The 21564-nt window shown below is 38.2% G+C and overlaps 1 protein-coding gene across 2 annotated transcripts in view; it reads right to left on the bottom strand.

Annotated features, from left to right (window-relative positions):
* Nucleotides 1–7708: 7708 nt before the first annotated feature.
* Nucleotides 7709–21564, bottom strand: part of UBQLN1 (ubiquilin 1) — a 53850-nt gene continuing 39994 nt past the window's right edge. The window contains exons 7-11 of one of the 2 annotated variants that reach the window (XM_032306892.1): nucleotides 16625–16767; nucleotides 13300–13383; nucleotides 11939–12054; nucleotides 11538–11709; nucleotides 7709–9714 (exon numbers count right to left, since the gene is read on the bottom strand). In XM_032306892.1, coding sequence (XP_032162783.1) covers nucleotides 9562–9714; nucleotides 11538–11709; nucleotides 11939–12054; nucleotides 13300–13383; nucleotides 16625–16767 — 668 coding nt within the window. In that variant the 3' untranslated portion in view covers nucleotides 7709–9561. The remainder of the gene's footprint in view (nucleotides 9715–11537; nucleotides 11710–11938; nucleotides 12055–13299; nucleotides 13384–16624; nucleotides 16768–21564) is intronic. The other variant, XM_032306893.1, reaches the window with a different exon arrangement.

Below are 21564 nucleotides of genomic sequence, written 5' to 3'. Positions count from 1 at the left end.
TAGCAAGTGTGAAGTGACATCTCACTAAGGTTTCCATGTGCATTTCCCTAATGATGTTGAGCATCTTTTCAGGTGCTTATTTGGCCATTTGCTTATCATCTTTGGAGAAATGTCTATTCAAATCCTTTGTTGCTTTTTAAATTGGTTTGTTTTTTTCCTCTTTTTAGTGTTCTGTTGTAAGAGTTCTTTACATATCCTGGATACTAGATTCTTTTTTTTTTTTAAGGATTTAATTATTTGACAGAGATATCACAAGTAGGCAGAGAGGCAAGCAGAGAGAGAGAGAGAGAGAGAGAGAGAGAGGAGGAAGCAGGCTCCCTGCCTAGCAGAGAGCCCGATATGGGACTCGATCCCAGGACCCTGAGATCATGACCTGAGCTGAAGTCAGAGGCTTAACCCACTGAGCCACCCAGGCAGCCCCTGGATACTAGATTCTTAACAGACACATCATCTGCCAATTCTGTGGGGTTTGTTTACTTGATCAACTTTAAAGCACAGAAGTTAAAGTTTGCTGAAGTCCAACTTATTTTTCAATGGTTGCCTTTTCGGTGTCATCTCTGAAAAACTACTGCCCAGTCCAAAGTTATGAAGATTTATACCTTGTTTCTTCTGAGTTTCATAGTTTTAACTCTTACATCTAGGTCTTGGATCCATTCTGAGTTACTTTTTGAGTAAGAATATGCATTTTAATAAGATCCCAGGCTATGCATATGCACAGCCTTAAATGAACAATAAATTTCCATTCCCCTTTAAATCAGTGGTTCTAATGTTGGCAGCACATTACAGTCACTTGAGATTTACAAAATCATGCCTGACTTTACTCAGGTAGAACAATTTCACTTAGTCTGTGGTGGGCTTAGTTTTTAATCTCTTCAGTTGATTCTGATGTGAAGCCAGGGTTGAGAACTATCACTTCTTCACGGATTCTGCATGGATTTTACCCACATGCCTTTGCCAGACTGGTTTGCAGGTACTAGATTCTAACAAAGCCACAGCAAGACTGGGGTCAGTGTTCACGGTGAGTACAGTACATGAAATTGTAAGCTTCGAGTCTGCAGAGAATACAAATCACACTTTGATGACTAGAAGATGGAGGTCACATTGAATGGTAGTGTATGTAGGCAGAGTGGAGATAAGTATAAGAAGAAATAAAGAACTTCTAAGACTGTTCTGAGAAAACCATAGATCTCAGGTTGGCCAGAAGCATGGTCTACAACTAGCTGTACTTCAACCTCTACCTACCATGCTCTGTTTGAGCCATTATTCGTCCTTGTTATTTTTTCTTTTTTCTTTTTTCTTCAAAGAGAGGGGTGGAAATGGGTTGAACTCTTGTCTTTCCTTTGCAAATGTAGAACCGTAGAAACAATTCAAGCAGGTCAATGACCATATGTAACAGCTAAACTGATAAAATTCTTGGAAGAAAAACAGAGAAGAAATATCCTCACGTCCTTGGATTTGGCAGTGGATTCTTAAATATACCACCAAAAGCAAGAAAAACAAAAGACAAAATAAAAAAGATAAACTGGACTTCATCAAAAATTAAACACTTCTGTGCAAAAGGTATTATCAAGAAAGTGAAAAGACAACCTACAGAAAGGGGAAAATATTTGCAAACCATGTATCTGAGATTAAGCCCCCCTGAGGCTCTGCACTCAGCAGGGAGTCTGCTTGAGATTCTCTCTCCCCCTCTACCCCTCACCGCGCCCCCCCCACCCCGTTCTCAATTAAAAAACTCCCTCTCTCCCCCTCTGCCCCTCCCCCTGCTTGCTCTCTCTCAAATAATAAATACAGACAGACAGAGGACTTAAACATTTCTCCAAAGACAACACACAAACGGCCAATTTAAAAAGCACAAGAAAGGGACACCTGGATAGGCTCAGTCAGTTAAGGGCCTACCTTCAACTCGGGTCATGATCCCAGGGTCCTAGGATGGAGAGCACTGGGCTCCCTGCTCAGCAGGGAACCTGCTTCTCCCTCTGCCTGCCATTCCCCCTACTTGCATGCGTGCTCTCTCTCTCCCCTAAACAAATAAAATCTTAAAAAAAAAAAAAGCACAAGAAAAAAAATTCTCTTCATTAGTCCTTAGGGCACTGGAAGTATGGAAGTCAAAACCGCAATGAGTTACGATTTCACACCAATAGAATGGTTGTAACTTAAACAAACAAAAGAACTCATGTTGGCGAGGACAGAAAGAAAACTCGAGCCCATGCACTGCTTGTGGGAATGAAAGATGGTGCAGCTGCTGTGGAAAACAAGCAGTTCCTCAAAAAGTTAAAAATTAAAACTACTATATACGACCAAGCAACTGCGCTCTAGGTATGTATCTGAAAGAACTGAGACGCAAACAGATATGCCAATGTTAGAAGCATTATTTGCCAACATCCAAATGGGGAAAGTGTCCATCAATAGATGCATAAAATGTGGTCTCTCCATCCAATGGAACATTATCCAGCCATGACGGAATCAAGTACTGATACATGCTACAACCTGAATAAACCTGGAACACATACCAAGTGAAAGAAGCCAGACACGGGGCGCCTGGGTGGCTCAGTGGGTTAAAGCCTCTGCCTTCAGGTCAGGTCATGATCTCAGGGTCCTGGGATTGTGCCCCACATGAGGCTCTCTGCTCAGCAGGGAGCCTCCCTGCCACCCCGGCCTGCCTCTCTGCCTACTTGTGATCTCTGCCAAATAAATAAATAAAATCTTTAAAAAAAAAAAAAGGAAGCCAGACACAAAAGCCCACATACTATAGAATTCCATTTAAATGAAATATCCAGAATAGGAAAATCCATGCAGAAAGCAGACTAGTAGTTTCCAGAGTTATGGGGGAAATGGGAAGTGACTGCGTAGCGGCTAAAAGGTTTCGTTTTGGGGTGATGAAGTTCTAGATGATTGTGATGGTTGCACAACACTGAATGTACTTAACACCAGAGAACTATACACTTTAAAATGGTTACAGTATTTTATTACATTACCACAATTTTTAGCAAAAAAAAAAACAAAAAGAAAAACAAAACCACAGGCCCTTTCCACAAAGCAGAGCGTATCTCGCTAACCTTACTACCATATGCAAGGACATCAGACTAGAAAAGAGACTCAAGCAAGTGTACACAGTTCCTTCTACAGTATTCTACAAGTAGGTACATTACTACTTATTCCCAGGGAAGAATAAACATTGGAGAAGAAAAATCTGCTCCTCTAACACTGTTCCCCTCCTGAGATCATAAGTGTATGGTAGATTAAGACAGTTACAAATTCTCTGACATTCTACGCATCAGTAAGTGGGGTCTATGACCTTTAAGTCTGGTCAAGCTAAGAATGACCATTAAAATATGGGAAAAATGACACTGGACCAATGTGTGGCCCAGGTGTTTAAAAACTGAAAAGCATTCATGTTTCCTAAAATACTTGATCTTGAAACCTACCAACCACGTTGTAAAGAAGCACCAACAGCTCTGTGGAAAGGCCCGTGTGCACGGCAACTGACTCCAACCAGACTCCCTGATGAAAGCAGAGAGCAATTCACGAGCCATGTGTTCTCTTGAAAGTAAATACTCTAGACCCAGGCAAGTCGTCCAGCAGTATTCACCAAGCCCTGCCAATACCGTGGGTTAGTTTGTAACTAAGCATTGGGTAACACAGCACAGTGGAAATTCCCTTCCCTTTCTTGGAGCAGATAATATATCTAAACAGCTTTTTAAAAAAATCTTTAAAAAATTATATAAAATATTAAAAAATCTAGCTTGAATACACAGCAAGTACTTTAGATCTAGTCTTTTGAGGAAAACTATACTGGGAGTTCTAGTATGTGCCTGGCTGTTTCAGGCACAGAGCAGGCCAAGCAAGATGCACTGGTGCTATGGTCTGGCCAGGTTATGTTATAATCGCGGAGCCTGTAACACAACAAATGTTAACAGGTTTCAACTGGAATTGCAGTCTGAGCATGCGCCTCATCACTGTCCGGCTCTGGAAGAAATCTCAACCTCGTCCTCTTCAATCTCACCAAAGCAAAGATGAGTGGTTGTGTGTGAGGGGGGTGGGGGTGCTTCTGCTCCACTTCTGAACAGGCTGCCCATAAAAAATATTCCGGATGGGCTGGGAAGGTTACTACTCCTGCAGCACGGAAAGGCAGCTCTAAGGAAAATGGCTGGAGACGGGAAGAACCCTTTCCCTCACACCTCAGCCTACATAAGGATGGGGGTGTGTGCTCGCTTATTTCATTTATAAAACCCATTCCAGGAACCAAAAACTAGTAACTCTTTTCTCCTTTTACTTTTTAGTAGAAAACAATTATCCCATATTCTCTTCCTAAATCAAGCCCTGCCCTGCCCCTGCGATCTCTCATATTAGAAGAAACTGCTGCAGCACTTCCCACCGAAAAAGAATACAAAAGGTAAACTTCCTCTATACCAGCCCTCGCTGTCCTTACCAGTTACTGCCCTTTTCTCGGATTCTCTTTGCTTCGAAACTGTGTCTCCTGCCATCTCTGCAGTCCACTCTCGCCAGAATTTTACCCTCATCGCTCTACAAAACCCCTATCACAGTCAGGAGCGTGGTAGCTCCCGTTACGGATCCAGAGATTAATATTCCAACCATGATAGGTGTATAAAGTAAGAGCACTTAACAGTTCCTGTACCATCTTTATCCTCGTGAAAAAGTGCCTTGCTTGCTCCCGGGACCTCCAGTCTACCTCGCTGGTCTCCTCTCCTCCCCCTGGATGGGCAGTAAGAGCAAACCAGGTCTCAATCCTCACAAAATGTGTTTATCAACACTCTCCACAATTCATCTGGTCAAGATTCATCCACTGTAGCGCTGTTCACATTTTGGACCAGATAAATCTTTGCTGTGGGAGCTGCACTGTGCCTCTCACAATGTTTAGCGGCATCCTTGATCTCTACTCACTAGATGCCTGCGGCAGCCCCAATCATGTCAAGAGTGTGTCTCCGGGGGCGTGTGGGTGGCTCAGATGGTTGGGCGTCTACCTTCAGCTCAGGTCCTGGGATGCAGCCCGCCTTGGGCTCTCAGCTCGGCAAGTAGTCTGCTTCTCCCTCTCCCTCTGCTTCTCCCCCTGCTTGTACTCTTTTCTCTATCAAATGAATAAATAATATATACTTTTTAATTTATCTGACAGAGAGAGATCACAAGTAGGCAGAGAGAGAGGGAGGGGGGGAAAGCAGGCTCCCTGCTGAGCAGAGAGCCCGATGCGGGGCTCGATCCTAAGACCCTGGGATCATGACCTGAGCCGAAGGCAGAGGCTTTAACCCACTGAGCCACCCAGGCGCCCCGAATAAGTAATATCTTAAAAAAGAATGTGTCTCTGGACATTGCCAACAGCCCCTGGGGGGCAAAATCGCTTTGGGGTGAGAACCACTGGCCTAGTTCTTTGGTTTTCCACAAGCAGATACAAGGGCTGGCAGCTGGATATACACTGTATGCACTGGCTCTACCTTGCACTCCTCTCCGAGCTGCCTTCTCGTTATGTCCACTTATTTGTCTTATCAGGTAGATCCCATGTAACATGTCAAAACTAAAATTCTGATTTATATTCTGTCCCATGTATATCTGTACCTTGTCACCCTGCTCGATACACCTCTCTGGCTCTTAACTTCACAGTTTTTATCCATCGGTAAATCCTACCGGCTCTGCTCTCAAAATATACCCCAAATCTGACTACTACTTAATACCTCCACTGCTGCCAAGCCCAAGCCCATATGGTTCCTAACTGAAATTATGACCTCGGTTCCCTGCTTCCACCCTGGTTCCCCTAGTCCAGTGGTTCTCACCTAGGAACTTGTTACAAATGCAAATTGCCCTCCAAATCTAGTAAATTAAAAACTCTGGGGATAGGACACAAAAACTGAGGTAATGAAGTCCTCCATATCTGAGGCCGCTCTCCTGCCCCCATCTCTCCCATCATATTCCCTAACTAAAACTTTCTCCCTAGCTCACCTTGTTCAGTCACACTGAACTCCCTGTGTTCTATAAGCAGTCAGACTCCTCCCACTACTGGGCCTTTTCAGTAATTGTCTTTCTTCCTGAAAAGTTACTCATCCTCACAGATAATCCTCAAGTCTCTATTTAAATGTCCCCATGTCAACAAATCCTTCTTGGACTAGCCTACATAAAATAAAAACACCTTCTTCCTGAACTAGCCTCCTTACTCTGCTTAATTTTTCACCAAAGCCATCTGTACTACCTACCCAGGCTATGGGTCTGCTTTGTTTATTACTGTCTTCCTACATTCTACTATGTAAACCCCATATGAACTAGGAAAGATCCTTAAGCCTAACAGATGTTCATTAAGTGTTACCTTTCTGAGGCAATGGCTGCCTGTGGTCCATTAGAGGAATGATACAAAGAAGTCAAGGAAGAATATTTAATGTTACTTAAGTAACTACCAAGAATATTTCAGGTCAGGGGGAAAAAAAAAACCAAGCAACCCCAAAATGTTGTAAGAAACACACCCCAAACCCAGAGCTGTAAGCGACGGACAGGGACAGATACAGCAGCTGACAGTAAAGGCTAAGGGATTTCAGAGTATATTAATTACAGGTTCACAAAGTTTAGGAAGACTTCGGATCTGAGCCCAGAAGACATGAGCAGCCTTCTATAACTAAGGACAACAGATGAAATTATAGGTTAAAGAAGCCTGTGTGCACTACCAGAGAGGTGGAGGCTTGCTGAGGCCAGTCTGCCCAAGATGTGTTCACACAGCACCACCCTGAGGAGCAGTTCGGTAAAAAGGATGGTGGAACACAGGGGAAGGCTGGATTAGACAACTCTAAATAGATTTCTTTAATGCAGGGCTTCTTGGTTAACATGTATAATGTCAATCTCTAAAAAAGAAAGTAGAATATATAGTGTTTCCCTGCCTTAATCACACAATCTTTTGTTTTGCATAGGCACACACACGGAGCCAAGCTCCTACTGTTGGTGACATTTTTACCCACCTCATTTTGTTGTAATTTGCCTACTAAATTAACACAGAAATAATGTGTCCCCAAACAAAAGACTCCTTTCATTAGTATATTTAAACCAAGTCTGCAACTCCAATTCTGAACATGCCCAGAGGCCAGCTGTCATTTAATAAGATTGTGCTCAATATTCACTATACATTGCTTAGTTATCACAGATCTTCCACTTCGGAAATAAAATCCTGAAATTTTATTTTCACCACTCCATTCTTGATTCAATTTGTAATAAATAATACAATATGAGAACAATTTAAGCCTATAGTATTTTAAGTGTCTTTCCAATGCTTTTGAGAATTTTAAGTATTCTGGACTCCTAAGAAGGTATTTAGATCTAAGATAAACATACTAGAATCAAACAACAACAACAACAACAAAAGAGTACCACTACAGTAGCTGGAAGGTACTCAAGAGACCACTCAATCCAGTGCGCTGAAAGGTCTCGCCAGCCATGTTACAAGAAATCATGTCTTTACTCAAAGTCAAATTAACAAGTCAGGTACCAAAAACATCAAACAGAGCTCAGGTCAGCTGACATCCCAGTTGGTTATCTTTTTAACACACGATACAGTGCATATACAGATCTTAATTGGGGAAACTTAAAAACTGATAAAGAATTATCTGAAGTGTGATAAAATCTGGGGTAAATCAACTCCAGTGGTCTTCAAAGGACATGAAAAGAGAAAGTAAACTGAAGACATCCTTTTCTTTCTACAAAAAAGGCAAGACAAACCAAGTGTAAAAGCTAGAGATTTATTGTTATTTTGTGATTAATAAATTGTCAAATTGGTTATGACACTATCCCACACTGTAAACCACCATTTGCCAGTACAAAAGTTTTTGAACCAGACTGAGGCATAAGGCAGAGAGAGCAAAGACACATGAATATCATCCTTAACAACCTCCACTAGTCATGCCTCCACCTTGACCATCACTCATGTTTTCCTGCTGGGGAAAGTGTCAGAACAGTGCACGGGCTGGTGGGCAACCTGGCCTCTTGACCTTTTTTAATAGCAAGCAACTTACAGAAGTAATGGAATTCAACTTGTATTTCCCTTGATTTTATTGGTCTGAACTCATTTTAGGTTACTTTAACATTTTAATTTCCTGTAACTGTACATGAGAGAATATAACGACCTAAGAGAATACTGAACCAGAGTCAGCCATGTATATCACTGACCCCAAAGTTGTGTTTTAATTGGTCCTAAAGGAATGTACCACACACCCCAACAGTTTGAGAGTTAAGCAAACAGAACTTCTTTGGGGAGGGAAGAAAAAGGCTGCAGAACAGCCAAATGTACTCAACATTGTTAAAACGGCTCTTTGTTTTTCACCCCTGAATGATACCTCTTTACTATACTATATGCACAGAAATCCTAACAGAATCTTGGTTGCCAGTATTATTTAGGCTGGCCCAATCCAGGAGAGATCCCCACCCCCCGCCCCCAGTTCCCCCTTCTCTGAGGCTCTGAAAAGCACAATATTTAACTATTTCTTAATAGAACTACCAAACACTTCAGAAACAAGTGGCTCACAAATCATTTTAAATTCATGTATTGCCTGTGCATGAGAAAACTGATAAACCCAAAAGATAGTTCTATTTTTATATGGCAATTAAAAATAACTGAAACATCAAAACACTTTCAGTGAAAGCAACATTTCAATTACAAATTGTAATGCCTGTTGAACTACCTATGGGAGAAGCTGAGAAGTCCTAGGCAAATGCACTTTTGGGTTATACTACAGTGCTCCTTCAGTCTGCACACGGATGAAGGTAATTTACAGTCAATCTGTGAATGTTGAGACAGTGTAACATTATGTTGTCTGTACAATTAAATGTCCTTAGAGAGATAACCAGAATCAGCTTTTCTATTCTATTTTCAACAAACCTGACTACCGGCACTTTTGCTGAGAGATGTTTGTCAAAGATGCTGTAAGATTCTACACAATCAGGAAATACTCAGCTTTCAAGTACTTCCTTATCTTCACTTTTTTGGTTACAGGTGCTTTACTCAGATAATCTACTGCAGTTTGTTTCTAGAAATGCAATCCCAACTGTGCATACTACATTGTATACAAATAAAGCAAAAACTGTCAGTAGTATAAATCTTACAGCGTTTTGTCTGCAAAAATACATGCCAATGTCACAATAAGCAGTACTGTACCACAAATTATAGAGCGCAAATGATTTGCTTCTTTTTAATGCTTTTATTCTACATAAATTACTACCATAGGCTAATGTTTAAAAAGCAAATAAATTGGACAGATGCAGGACAAAAATCTGTTCACCCAACTATAAAAGGTGATGTTTTTTTAAAAATTACAATAAATGCAGAAGTGTTTGATGCATGCAGTAGCCTTAAATGAAAAAGCATTGATTCCCACTGTTAAAAAAAAAAAAAAAAGAAAAGAAAAGAAACACAGAGAAACCCACACATCTTACTGCACTCCACCTTAAAATGTATCATATTGGGTTTGTTTATAACAGCACAGAATTCCAAGAGTCAAAATGAAATAAAGCGGGTATTTTAAAGATTTTAAGAGCCGTTATCAAAAATAAATTACATTTTTTCAAGATACATAAATGCTGCTATGATGGCTGCGAGCCCAGTAACCTTTCAATAGCAGCATTGATATCACCTCCTGTTGCTATGAGCGCCTGCAAGTTTGCTTCACGGTTCAAAAATCCCATTGCACTGAGCTGTTCCAGTTGTTGCTGAAATCTGACTTCTGGATTCTGTAGCTGTTAAAGGAAGAAAAAAAAAAACCACTAACCAAAACTCTAAGGAAAATCAGTCTGTGTCACACCTAGATAACCTCTAAAAGGTTTTAAATGCTCTTTTACAAATATGCTGGTCTACTAAGCTATAAAAACACTGGCCTCTCTTGAAACACAGTCAACATACTTAAAAGCCGATTAGCATTTGATTTTTTTATTTTAAATAGTCTAATTTATGCTTAGTCCTTTCACACAGAACACAAAACTCTGCTTTAAAAAAAAATCTTTTGGGGTGATCACTGGGTGGCTCAGTCAGTTCGGCATCTGACTCTTGATTTCTGCTCAGGTCACGATCTCAGGGTCACGAGATCAAGTCCAGCGCTACACCGGGGAGTCTGCTTGAGATGCTTTCTCCCCATCCACCTCTAACCCTCCCCACCACTTACACAAGCACTCTTTCTCTCAAAAATTAAGAAATAAAATTTTTGAGAAAATCACATAATAAACCCCATCCGTTACATCAGATATATTTAAGAAACTGGTGAAAATGCAGGAAACCTAAAAGTATATATGCAAGTAGTTCAGAACTAATGATTTATTTTGTAGTTATTGACCAATTGGGTAAATATAAAAGCAGAGTTCTCATGTACAAAATTCTAATGTGCATTCAATTTCTGCACTGGCCAGTCATGTCTCCAAGAGAGTTCCAGGCCCACAGAATATGCTCCTGACAATTTAGTCACCTCAAATCTTTCTTCAGAAATGAAGAGAAGACAAAAATACATAAATCATCAATCAATCCTGGCCAATCTGAAAATAAAGGAGGCCTGTACATTGTTCAAATTACATAACAATTCTGTCCAGTACCTAAAATCTTTTTTTCTTATTAATTCTATGAATATTATTTTGATTCTGAAGCTATATTAGTATTGGGACTATAAATACTTGTACAGGATAAAACCCTGCCCTGTTTATTATATTTAATAAGACTTAAAATCAGAAAGCATGCTCTATTTTTTGCCATGCAGAATTACAGGGGCAATCTACCGTACAGGTTTGACGGGCTATCATCCTCATACAATGGCAGATTCTTAGTAAAGCTAATAAATGTTTCCAGCTGTAAGAACATTATTAGAAGTCCACATTTTTGTGAGGTTTATGTATGTAACACAAGCTACCACAGGAAGTAGTAGTGGGCAGGGAGAGACAGGATTTTTTCTTTAAGCCAAAACACAAGGTCTAGGGGCACCTGGGTACCTCAGTTGTTAAGTGACTGCCTTCGGCTCAGGTCATGGTCCTGGGGTCCCAGGATCGAGTCCCACATCAGGCTCCCTGCTCGGCAGGGAGTCTGCTTCTCCCTCTGACCCTCCCCTTCTCATGCTCTCTCTCTCTCTCTCATTTTCTATGTCTCAAGTAAATAAATAAAATCTTTAAAAAGTAAATAAGTAAACAAATAAATAAAATACAAGAACTAGAGAGAACTGTAGTTATAGCTGTTCAGGAGGTATTTGGGATAATCAAGTTTCTATTCCTCCTTAACAAACTTTTATGAAATACAACGCATTTCAAATAATTTCCAAAGAGGGGCTCTAAAAAAATGCATTTTAAAAGGCAACTTCCAAAAGGCAAAATTGTAACATTTCTTCCCTTACAACTGTTTCCTTCAGTGTCTAATAGTACACCGAAGTCTGTAATTTTTGTTATGCCTGTTGTTTAAGATTGTGCTTTTCATTATACTCTAAACCCTGAAGGACTGCCTCTTTCTTTCCTTTTTCTTTTTTTGGTTGTTTGTGGAAATTTCTAAATTTCCAACAAGAAATACAAAATGTGAGCAGAAAAGTCTTCACCTGAGGATTTACTCCAGCAAGAGCCTGCAGCATTTGTTGGATAAACTGCTGGTGTCCCGGCTCAGTGGTTCCCGTCGTCGTGGGACTCGGGGTTTCACTAGGTGCAGAGTTAGAACCGTTGCTTCCTGAAGAGCCTCCAGTGCTTCCTAACGCCCCTAGGCCAGGAGTAAACCTAAGGAAGCATGAATTGGTTAATAAACCTAAGCTCCTGCAACAGGAGGCCAGACCAGGCCCCTAATGATAAAAGAGTTAACATTTTAATATAGCATTAGCTGTTATCTTCTTAAAATGAACATTTTTCATTTTAAAAACTCAGTTTTGCAAGCAATCTCAATAAAAATAGGCAGAATGACATTTAAAAGAGAAGTTGCATTTTCATAGTCATCCCCAAATAAGCCTACCCTGGGATCAGGCCGGGAGCTTCCGTTGCTAATGTCTGTAAACCCTGCTGAATCTGTAACAAGGCCTGCATCGCTCTAGGATTTGACATCGCCGATAATGTATCAGGATTCTGCATCTAAGGAAGAAAGAGAACAGGTGGTTAACAAGGGAATTAAAATCAGTGAAAGTACAATTTAAATGTTTCTTTGCTACGTTTCTGGAGAAAACCTAAAACCTTACTCCCAGACACTGGTAATCCAGAATTTCTTTCCCCAGATAAACACAAGCACCTCCTCCTTGACAGCAAACCTAGTGTGCAAATCATTAACTGACCTCCTCCCAAGTCCATCAGGAAAGCCACTTTTCATAGTGAAAGACAATCAGGTGCTACTGTGAAAGCCACAACTGCTCCCATTCTCCAACAGAAGACAGAAGTGTTATTTCTAAGAGACAACCTCCAACTGCACAATTTATGTAACGTGGTTACATATGGTAAAAGCCACATATTCCTCCCGACCAAACGTTATCTGTTGCCGATTAAACAATTTTACCAGTAAAATAGACTCTAAAACAATAGTTCCAAATTTGAAGTTAATACGTGTATCCTGAGTTCAGCCTCACTACTTCCAAATATACACCACGTGACTGACCAAAAAAGATTGGCTAACATTAACATCATTATAATATGTCAAGGACAATAACTAACCTTGGATAATGGTTTACAAGCCCAAGAATCATTTGTATAATATTTAAAAGGCCTAGAACTACCAGTTTCAAAACACCAAGACTGACTTTTGTCTTTTTAAATAATAAAATACTATTCTAATCTCAAGTTGGTGTTGTTGTGTTGTTTTTTTTAATAATAAAACCTTCCGTGTAGGACAACACTGACAGTTTTAATCGTGCTAATTCCGAGTCTGAGGAAATGAGATCTACCCCTCAAAAAAGAGACATTCCATTAATTTGTAGGAATTAAAGCATTACAACGAACCAAACCCGTAAAGCAGAACAGGGTAGCTCCTTCCTATTACTCGAGATTAGTTAAACCATAAAGCATAACATGACACAATGAAGCACTTCAAAGTCAGTTAAGTGAAAGGAAATGGTTTATGGTATTAACGAAGCATTCAAAATCCTAAATCCTCAAAAGCAAAAACAAAATGGTCCTTTCCTCAGAATTTATGTTTAAGAAATGTAAGCAAAAGGTCAGCAGTGAAATGGGGCTTAGTTAAGATCAAGCTGAATTCTCTGCAAATTGACAGCATTATCAAACTAACTTCTATGGTTTGCTATCAGCCAGAGAAGAGTAAGGAAAATGTTTATTATCAAACTTTTTCAAGCAAATCATTACCGAAGATAGCTAGCATCTTTTCTTACTCACTTGTTGGAGGAAAGTTGGGAGCTGTTGTCTCATTTGTTCTTGAAGCTGAGGATTTCCAGCAAATAGGGGATTATTCAGCATCATCTATGGGGCAAGTGTTCAAACAATTTTAACTGGAAATATCTGAAACAAGTAATGTACCTTGTTTAACAGTCTATCTTCCCCAAGTGCCTAACCTGGCACTTAAAGGGAGGAAGGTAGAACATGAATAAAAAAGGAGAAGGGAAGATACTGTCCACAAGAGGGATCTCCAGGGGAAAAAAAAAACAAAAACAAAAACAAAATGAGGCACCTTCTCTCTCAATGAGAATGATGATTATGATAATGACATGCAATATCCTAAAAAATAATAACAATCATTTTCTTAGGATTTTCCTTGAGCAAAGGTGAGTATTTGCCCTTAAAAGAAAAAAGGGGGTAACTGGCATTCAGGAGGATACATTTGCTGCTACACTGACAGAATAAACATAAGCATCAATACATGAAACGATACATGGCTTGCTCAGACACCTCAACACACAAGTGGCAAGCACAGAGAAAAATCCAGATCTGGAACCACTCTATCTATCTGCCTGCCTACTGCAAAACAGCTAGTATTCGGTCCAGAAAAATAACCAGAACAGCAACCACCCTGACAGAGAAATGGAGCTGCTAGGTGAAAATCCGCCCAGGGCTAGCACCAAAGGATCTCTGGGGAGAGTATTAAAATGTGTTAAGACCTGAAAGATGTAAATCCATTTGAGAACACCAAGATTAGCTTCTGGATTTCACCTCACTACCACCAGAGATAAGAAAACTGGCATGCCTCCCAACATTCACACAGGTGTTAAGAATTAAAGTCAGGGTCAATATTAATGTTAATACCTGAAAACAAGATTATGATACATGATCAGCATAACCAGAAACTAATTCTCAAAGCTTTGAAAAAGATGAAAATTTTATCACTTTCCCCAGAAGGAGCGAAAAGTCAACTGACAATGATTTACTGATCACCTATTTACCAGTCCAAAGTCTGGAGGGTAAAGTAAAATGACCCTTGCCCTCAAGAAGTTAACCATATCTGAGAGCAATTAATTACACGTACACACTAGAAGTAAACAGAATTCCATTCTCCCTCCTTTGTCTATTGTTACAAAGTGGATTATTTAGTTATATCCAACAAAATAATGAAAGTAGGAGGAAGTCAGTGTTTTGTGAATATATCATATTTGTTTCCAAGTGACCAATAAATTCACAGTACATGAAATAATACCAACTTGAGATCAACAAACCTGCTTCTTTATTGGCTCCAGTAAAGTATTTTTTATTATGAACAGATTAATAAAGTTACCACATTTATCTTTCAAGAATCATGTCATTTGAGACAGCATGGCATCTTAAACTGATTCATTCATTCTCAGAAAAGTATTATCTCATTTCAGGTATTTCTCCTAACTTACCTGACTATACAACAATATGGTTTATATATTCAGACTTTTTTGAGTTTCTAAAAATCAAAATCAGAACAGAAAAACTAAAAACTTTAATCTGCTCATAACCAGAGTATGTTGTAAACATTTCTAAATTGCCTACAATAAAAGACATCCACATATAGCTTTGTTAACATTTTGCTTTAGAGTGAAAAAAAAAAAATGTCGAAGTGCTCGTCACTTTATAATGTTAATTTAATTAAATGGCTGAGAATGTACTTATTAAAGTCAAAATTTTTATTTATATTTTTAAATTTTATTTTTCAGTGTAAAGTCAAAAAAAATTTTTTTAATTTTTTAATTTCTTTTCAGTGTACCAGAATTCATTGTTTATGCCCCACACCCAGTGCTCCATGCAATACATGCCCTCCATAGTACCCACCACAAGGCTGACCCAGCTTCCCACCCCCTACCCCTTCAAAACCTTTGGATTGTTTTTCAGAGTCCATAGTCTCTCATGGTTCATCTCCCCCTCCAATTTCCCTCAACTACCTTCTCCTCTCCATCTCCCCATGTTATAGCAGTTATAAAACATGCAACTCCTCCGTGTTATTTCTTATGCTCCACAAATAAGTGAAACCATAGGATAGTTGACCTTCTCTGCTTGTAAAGTCAACATTTTTAAATAAGATGCACATTCAGTGCTAATTAATCAAACAGATATTTAAAAACATACAAATACCATCACTCAACATATTTTCCATTTATTTAAAACAAAAGTGCTATGATCACAGTAAGTGGAGCATTTAATACTAATTTTTATATGAATAAAACAAAGATATACACAAATTCACCTAAAAACTTTTTCTTTGTTTCCAATTCCACAAATATTAAGAGGGCAGAAGTTACTGCTGAGGATTATAACACAAAGATAGCTGCTACATATTTGAATGGTTCCAGACTTCAGAAAATAAAAAACATTTTGTTGACATAAAGAAAAGTAATTAACTTTAAAAGCTTTTAGAATGTTGGAAATGAGAATACACTATAAAGGAAAATATTTATTATCCCTTATATTTTATAGAAGCCATTTTTAATATCCAGCAAATTTAAACTACAGGTGATCAAGGTTATTTCATATTCTCCAAGTTTTTTTAAGCCCAGCTGTTCTTAACCTAGGGGAACATCTGAATTGCCCAGGGAACTTCAGGGATAGGGGAAATGAGATGTAATTACACCAAAATCTCTCAGGACAGAGAGTTTTTTTTTTTTTTTTTTAACTTTAAAATTCCCAAAGAGATCCTAAATGTTCAGCCAGGGTTGAGATCCATTAATTCCCTTAGTTACGGTCTCTTCAAAACAATTAAGAAAATAAATAAATTAATAAAATACCATTATACTAACTTTGAGGGGTGATCTATAATGGAAAGAATGAGAACACTGTTCCCACAAATCACCCTCTGCCTTTAAAAAATGATTTCAGGATATTTTATAACTGCTATCTTGAACATGACCATTACGCAGAATCTATGTGATCTAATAAACATAAGTATTCCAAGAAATGTATTACCACAGCACTTAATCACTTTCAAGATTTACATTTCACTAAAGAACATATCTTCCAAGGGGAAAGTAATCCAAAACTTTATATCCATCTCCTAAATCAATATACATAGATACAGAGTAAACCTACACTTCTTTCTAGCCAATAAACAGCAGAGAAGAAAATGTTCTAATTATATATGAAGAATTAGTCTACTGCAAAGAAACAAAATGTCCAAGATATTGGAAATGCAGTTTACCCAGTTTTGTAGTATGTAACACAACACAACCCAAATGTGCCAAAATCACATTTATTTGATTAGGCTATTTCAATTCACACTGCACAGTCCTTTTTAATGTAATTACAAACTCACCTGTGCAGCAAGGTCAGGGTTCTGACTTAGCGACTGCATCATGCTTCTCATGTAAGGGGCAGACAACATGTTTTGCATAAGTTGTGGGTTTTCAGTTATTTGTTGCAACAAGCTCTGCATTCCTGGTGTGTTGAACATACTAGCTGAAAGTTTGTTAGAAAAAAAAAAAAGGCACTGTATCAAGGAAAAGACCCATAAACAAAAGTGAAAGCTTTAAAATACAATATATACCATATGTAATTTTAGTAACTGCAGATGAGCAAACATATTACTAATCAATTGAACCAAGAAAGAATTTTAAAACTAAGATCTCCACAACTACACACTCAACATATAACAGTAAAGAAGGGCTTATGATGTTAAACATTCTGGATACATTTACAATAAAATCACATCTAACACTTACACTAGGTTCTAAAGTCAATTTAAGAAGCAAAAATTAGATATGGTTGAAATTACTATGAAAAATCCCAGGGGCGCCTGGGCGGCTCAGCTGTTAAGCATGTGCCTTCAACTCAGGTCAGGATCTCAGGGTCCTGGGATCAAGCCCTGCTTCGGGCTCCCTGCTCAGTGGGAGGCCTGTTTCTCCCTCTCCCGCACCCCCAGCTTGTGTTCCCTCTCTCGCTATGTCTCTCTCTGTCAAAAACAAAATATTTTAAAAAAAGAAAATAAAGAAAAATCCCATACAGAGAGTAAGTCTGGGCCAACATCTCCTCTAGGACTGCAGAAGAATCACATCCAGCATTTGATATGCTCCTACTTAAAGAACGTAAGCCCTCTCATACCCAGGAAACCAGAGGTAGCCTCCATCCCACTTTCACTCATTACTGACACTCACTCACCAAAACAGCAGGCACATTTAACATTTCAGAGCAGCGACTAAGAACAGTGACTAGAGTTACCTGGGTTCAAACCTAATCTAACTATGTAAACTTGGGTTAGTTTTTTGGCCTCTTCACCCTTCCAGTTTCCCCAGTCAAATGGAGTTAAGTACTATCTAGTGCAAAGGACAGGTTGTGACAATTAAACTACTTAAGGTGCAAAAGTGCTTGTTACTTTATTCTTTCCTTTTTTTTTTTGCTAAGAGCTATAGTTAAATTTATGCAAATTCAACATTCTCTGAAAACTAATTTGCTCAACACATAACCAGATTTTCACTTGCTGACTACATATACTCAACCTCAAATATATTCTCAAACTCATTATATGCAAACTTAACTCATTAGTGTTTTCATTTCCCTTCTGCTCTCATTCCATCCAGCGTAATTTTATCAGGCTTAAAACACTGACACTTCCTACTTATTTTTCTAACTTATTATAATTCTGCTGGGGGTTTTTTGGTAATCAGTCTTTTTTTCCTATTTCCTCAAGTTGTTTCAATTGGGTTACTTTCTACATCCTGGACTCTATGAATATTCTAACACAAGTGTTGATAAACACAACCTGCAGAGCAAATATGGCCCATGACCTGCTTCTGTACAACCCACAAGGTAAAAATGCTTTTACACCTTTGAATGGTTAAAGATACAAAATTATTCTGTGAAATGTGAAAACTATATGCAATCAAACTTCAGTGTCCATAAATAACATCTTCTTGGAGGGGCGCTTGGGTGGTTCAGTGGGTTAAGCCTCTGCCTTCCGCTGAGGTCATGATCTCAGGGTGCTGGGGTCGAGCCCCACGTTAGTCTCTCTGCTCAGCAGGAGGCCTGCTTCCCCTGGTCTCTCTCTGCCTGCCTCTCTGCCTGCTTATGATCTCTGTCAAATAAATAAAATCTTTAAAAAAATTTTTTTTCTTGGAATACAGTCACACGCAGGTGTTCACTGTCAATGGCTGCTTGTGTACCACCATGGCTGAGTAGTCCAATAGAGGCTGTGCACAGCCCTTGATGACTGCTGCAGACCCAGAACGCTGCTCAGTGCACCACACTATTGCTGTAGCATGTTGTTATTTTCTTTTTTTAACTACCAGTAACATACTAGTCTCCTAAGAACAAGAAGAAAAAGATAAAGTTGGACTACAAATATTGTGCTTTTAAAAAGCACAATGGAGCATGGATTATTTTATCAATGAGATGGCAAAGCACTGTATTTTTATGCAATGACAATGAAAAAATACAATATACTTCAACATTGCTAGACTAAGCACTCATTGCACTATGCCCAACTCAGAGGCAAGCAACAGTCAGGAAAATAGGAAATTTAAAATGCAGCCACCTCATCATAGCCAGATTTCTTTACAAAAATAAAATATGAAAATAAGCCTACAACCAGTTAAGTTTCCAAGTGGCTTATTTGTTAGCCAAAAAGGAAAGCGGTGTATTAGTGGTGATTAATTGGCATGCTTAATGAAATCTTGATTGCAGCAGCCAAATATAAATGTGTCCAGAGAAATAAACTCGTTTAAGTCCATTACCCTTTCAAGGAGAACAGTTTCTCAAGAGTTAAGGACATTAGACTCACAGCATCAATATTCAATTTAAAAACAATGCAAGTTATTCTGAGTGGTATTCCTTTGTTTTTAATGAGCTGACAGATGTTTCTGCCCAGTTCTTGTTTGAGAAGTCAATGCCAAGTTTAAAGTGTCTGAAAAATCAGACTTTATAAACAGTCTGCATAGAATTACAGGCAAAACTACTTTCAAAGTCCAGAAAATAATTCAATGCAACCTGAAATAAAATCAGGTTGATTTTATGATTTAAAATGGATTTTATATTTATATAAATTTTTATTTATATATTTTATTTTATATATTATATATTATTTTTAAATATAATATTTTATTTATATTAAAATTATATTTTATTTATAAAATCAGGTTGATTTTATGATTTAAAAATCAGGTTGATATGATGATGATGAAAACATATGTGGAGGATTAGCTGAATATAGAAAGCTTATTTAAAAAATAAGGTATTTAAAAACTATGGCTATTCATTGTCTTATTCACCAGCAGGTACTCCAGAAAATATTTTGAACTGTCACATTATTCAACGAGCAGGAGTATCAATAGAGAACGCCATTTCACTCTTGTGAACTTCGCCATAGTCAATTCCATAGATATTTGTCTGAAATATCCTGACCTGTCCAACCACACAGCAGCAGTTTGACGGCTTAGCAGAAGTAGTTTTTTTGTAAGATGTAAGGTTTTACTTCAAAATTTTTTTAGCTAAAGGCTAAGATTGAAATTCTGAACCACCTAACCGGCATTACCAAACACTAGATGACTCTCAAAATTATCTTTTGCTAGAAACTTGATAATGTTTCCCAATGAATTCTACCCATAATTATAAGACAAACAGCCTGCAAACTTGTGGAACTCATACTGTGATAAAGTAATTTTGACAATAACAGAAATTGTTTAAATGACAATATCAAGGTGCTTTATACATTCTCTTGCTGTCAAAAGTTAAAATGAGATCTCCATTGCCATGAATTTACAGATTGTTTTTTTAAGTTCATATTACTGTTCCAGCAGCATTCTTTGGACCTCAATACAAGTGCAAAGGAAATTTCCATATTTCAAAAGTCATTTAATTTTGTAATTGAGGTCCTACCACCTAACCTTCAATTGGAAGTGATTAATCTGCAATGACATATTTAAAGCAAAGAAGAATGTAAGAGAATCCTACAAATGCTTCCAACTGATGACTATACTATTAAAATCATATACTTTTGAAATGAGTACATATTTAAGTAAAATCTCATTACACATCTTGACAACAGGAAACACTATGAACATCAATTAAGTAAATGTCATCCCTAAAAAAGAATTCCATTCCTATCATTAGTATATATATATGAAAAAGTATTACTCAGTTATATTTTTACTTATTGCAATGTATTTTCTCATAATATTCTCGCTTTACTTTTTTTTTTTTTTAAGATTTTATTTATTTGACAGAGATCACAAGTAGGCAGAGGCAGGCAGAGAGAGAGGAGAAAGCAGGCACCCTGCTGAGCACAGAGCCCAATTCAGGGATTGATCCCAGGACCCTGAGATCATGACCTGAGCCGAAGGCAGAGGCTTTAACCCACCGAGCCACCCAGGTGCCCCTCACTTTGCTCTTGACATGCAAGGCCCAAAGTATTACCTGGCCCCTTGCAAGAAAAATTTGCTAACTCCTGCTCTAAGATTTCCTCATCTTCTAGAATAAGTGCTTACTGGGCAAAAGAGAGTCAAGAGTTTTATCTTTACAGGTATGTGTGTATATTTGTGTATATGTAACTGCAAAGAGTTGAATAAAAATCTCAACAGTGTATATACTATGCTAACAAATTGTTAGGCCAGCAGAATCCATTTCCTTTTGCTGTTTTTGGTTCTCCTTTGATGGATACAGTAACATGAAATCTTAAAGTATCAAGCCATTAAGTAATAAATCTGAATAAGAAGTCACAAAACTGATTTTTTGACATAAGTTGTTAATGTAGATAAAAATGCTATAGTTAATTAAAAAAAAAAAAAGCAATTCACCTATCAGGAGATTAAGTCTTTGCTCTTTGATCTTTCAAATGTGAATAAAGTAGCTCTCTCAAAGATAGTTTAAAAATCAAATAAGCAGTAAGTAAAATACAGAATGGATAATTTTTTTCCTTGATTAAATGATATTATTTCGATGTAACCTAGACTTCCTGTGGTGATCATTTCGGAATATATACAAACACTGAATCATTACATTGTATACCTGAAACTAACGCTCTGTCAAATAGGCAATCAGGGGTGCCTCTGCTCAGGTCATGATCCTAGGGTCCTAGGATCAAGCCCCCCATCGGGCTCTTTGCTCGGCAGGGAGCCTGCTCCCCCCACACCCCACCGCCTACTTGTGATCTCTGTCTGTCAAATAAATAAATAAAATCTTAAAAAAAAAAAAAAGCAATACTTAATTTTTATCAACTCCTTACTATATTCAAAAACTTCATGATACCTGCTATAGTCTATAAAG

This window comes from Mustela erminea, chromosome 12 (assembly GCF_009829155.1).
Source record: "Mustela erminea isolate mMusErm1 chromosome 12, mMusErm1.Pri, whole genome shotgun sequence".
Taxonomy (NCBI): domain Eukaryota; kingdom Metazoa; phylum Chordata; class Mammalia; order Carnivora; family Mustelidae; genus Mustela; species Mustela erminea.
The sequence above is the reverse complement of the archived record's forward strand: the minus strand, read 5'-3'. Positions and strand labels throughout refer to the sequence as shown.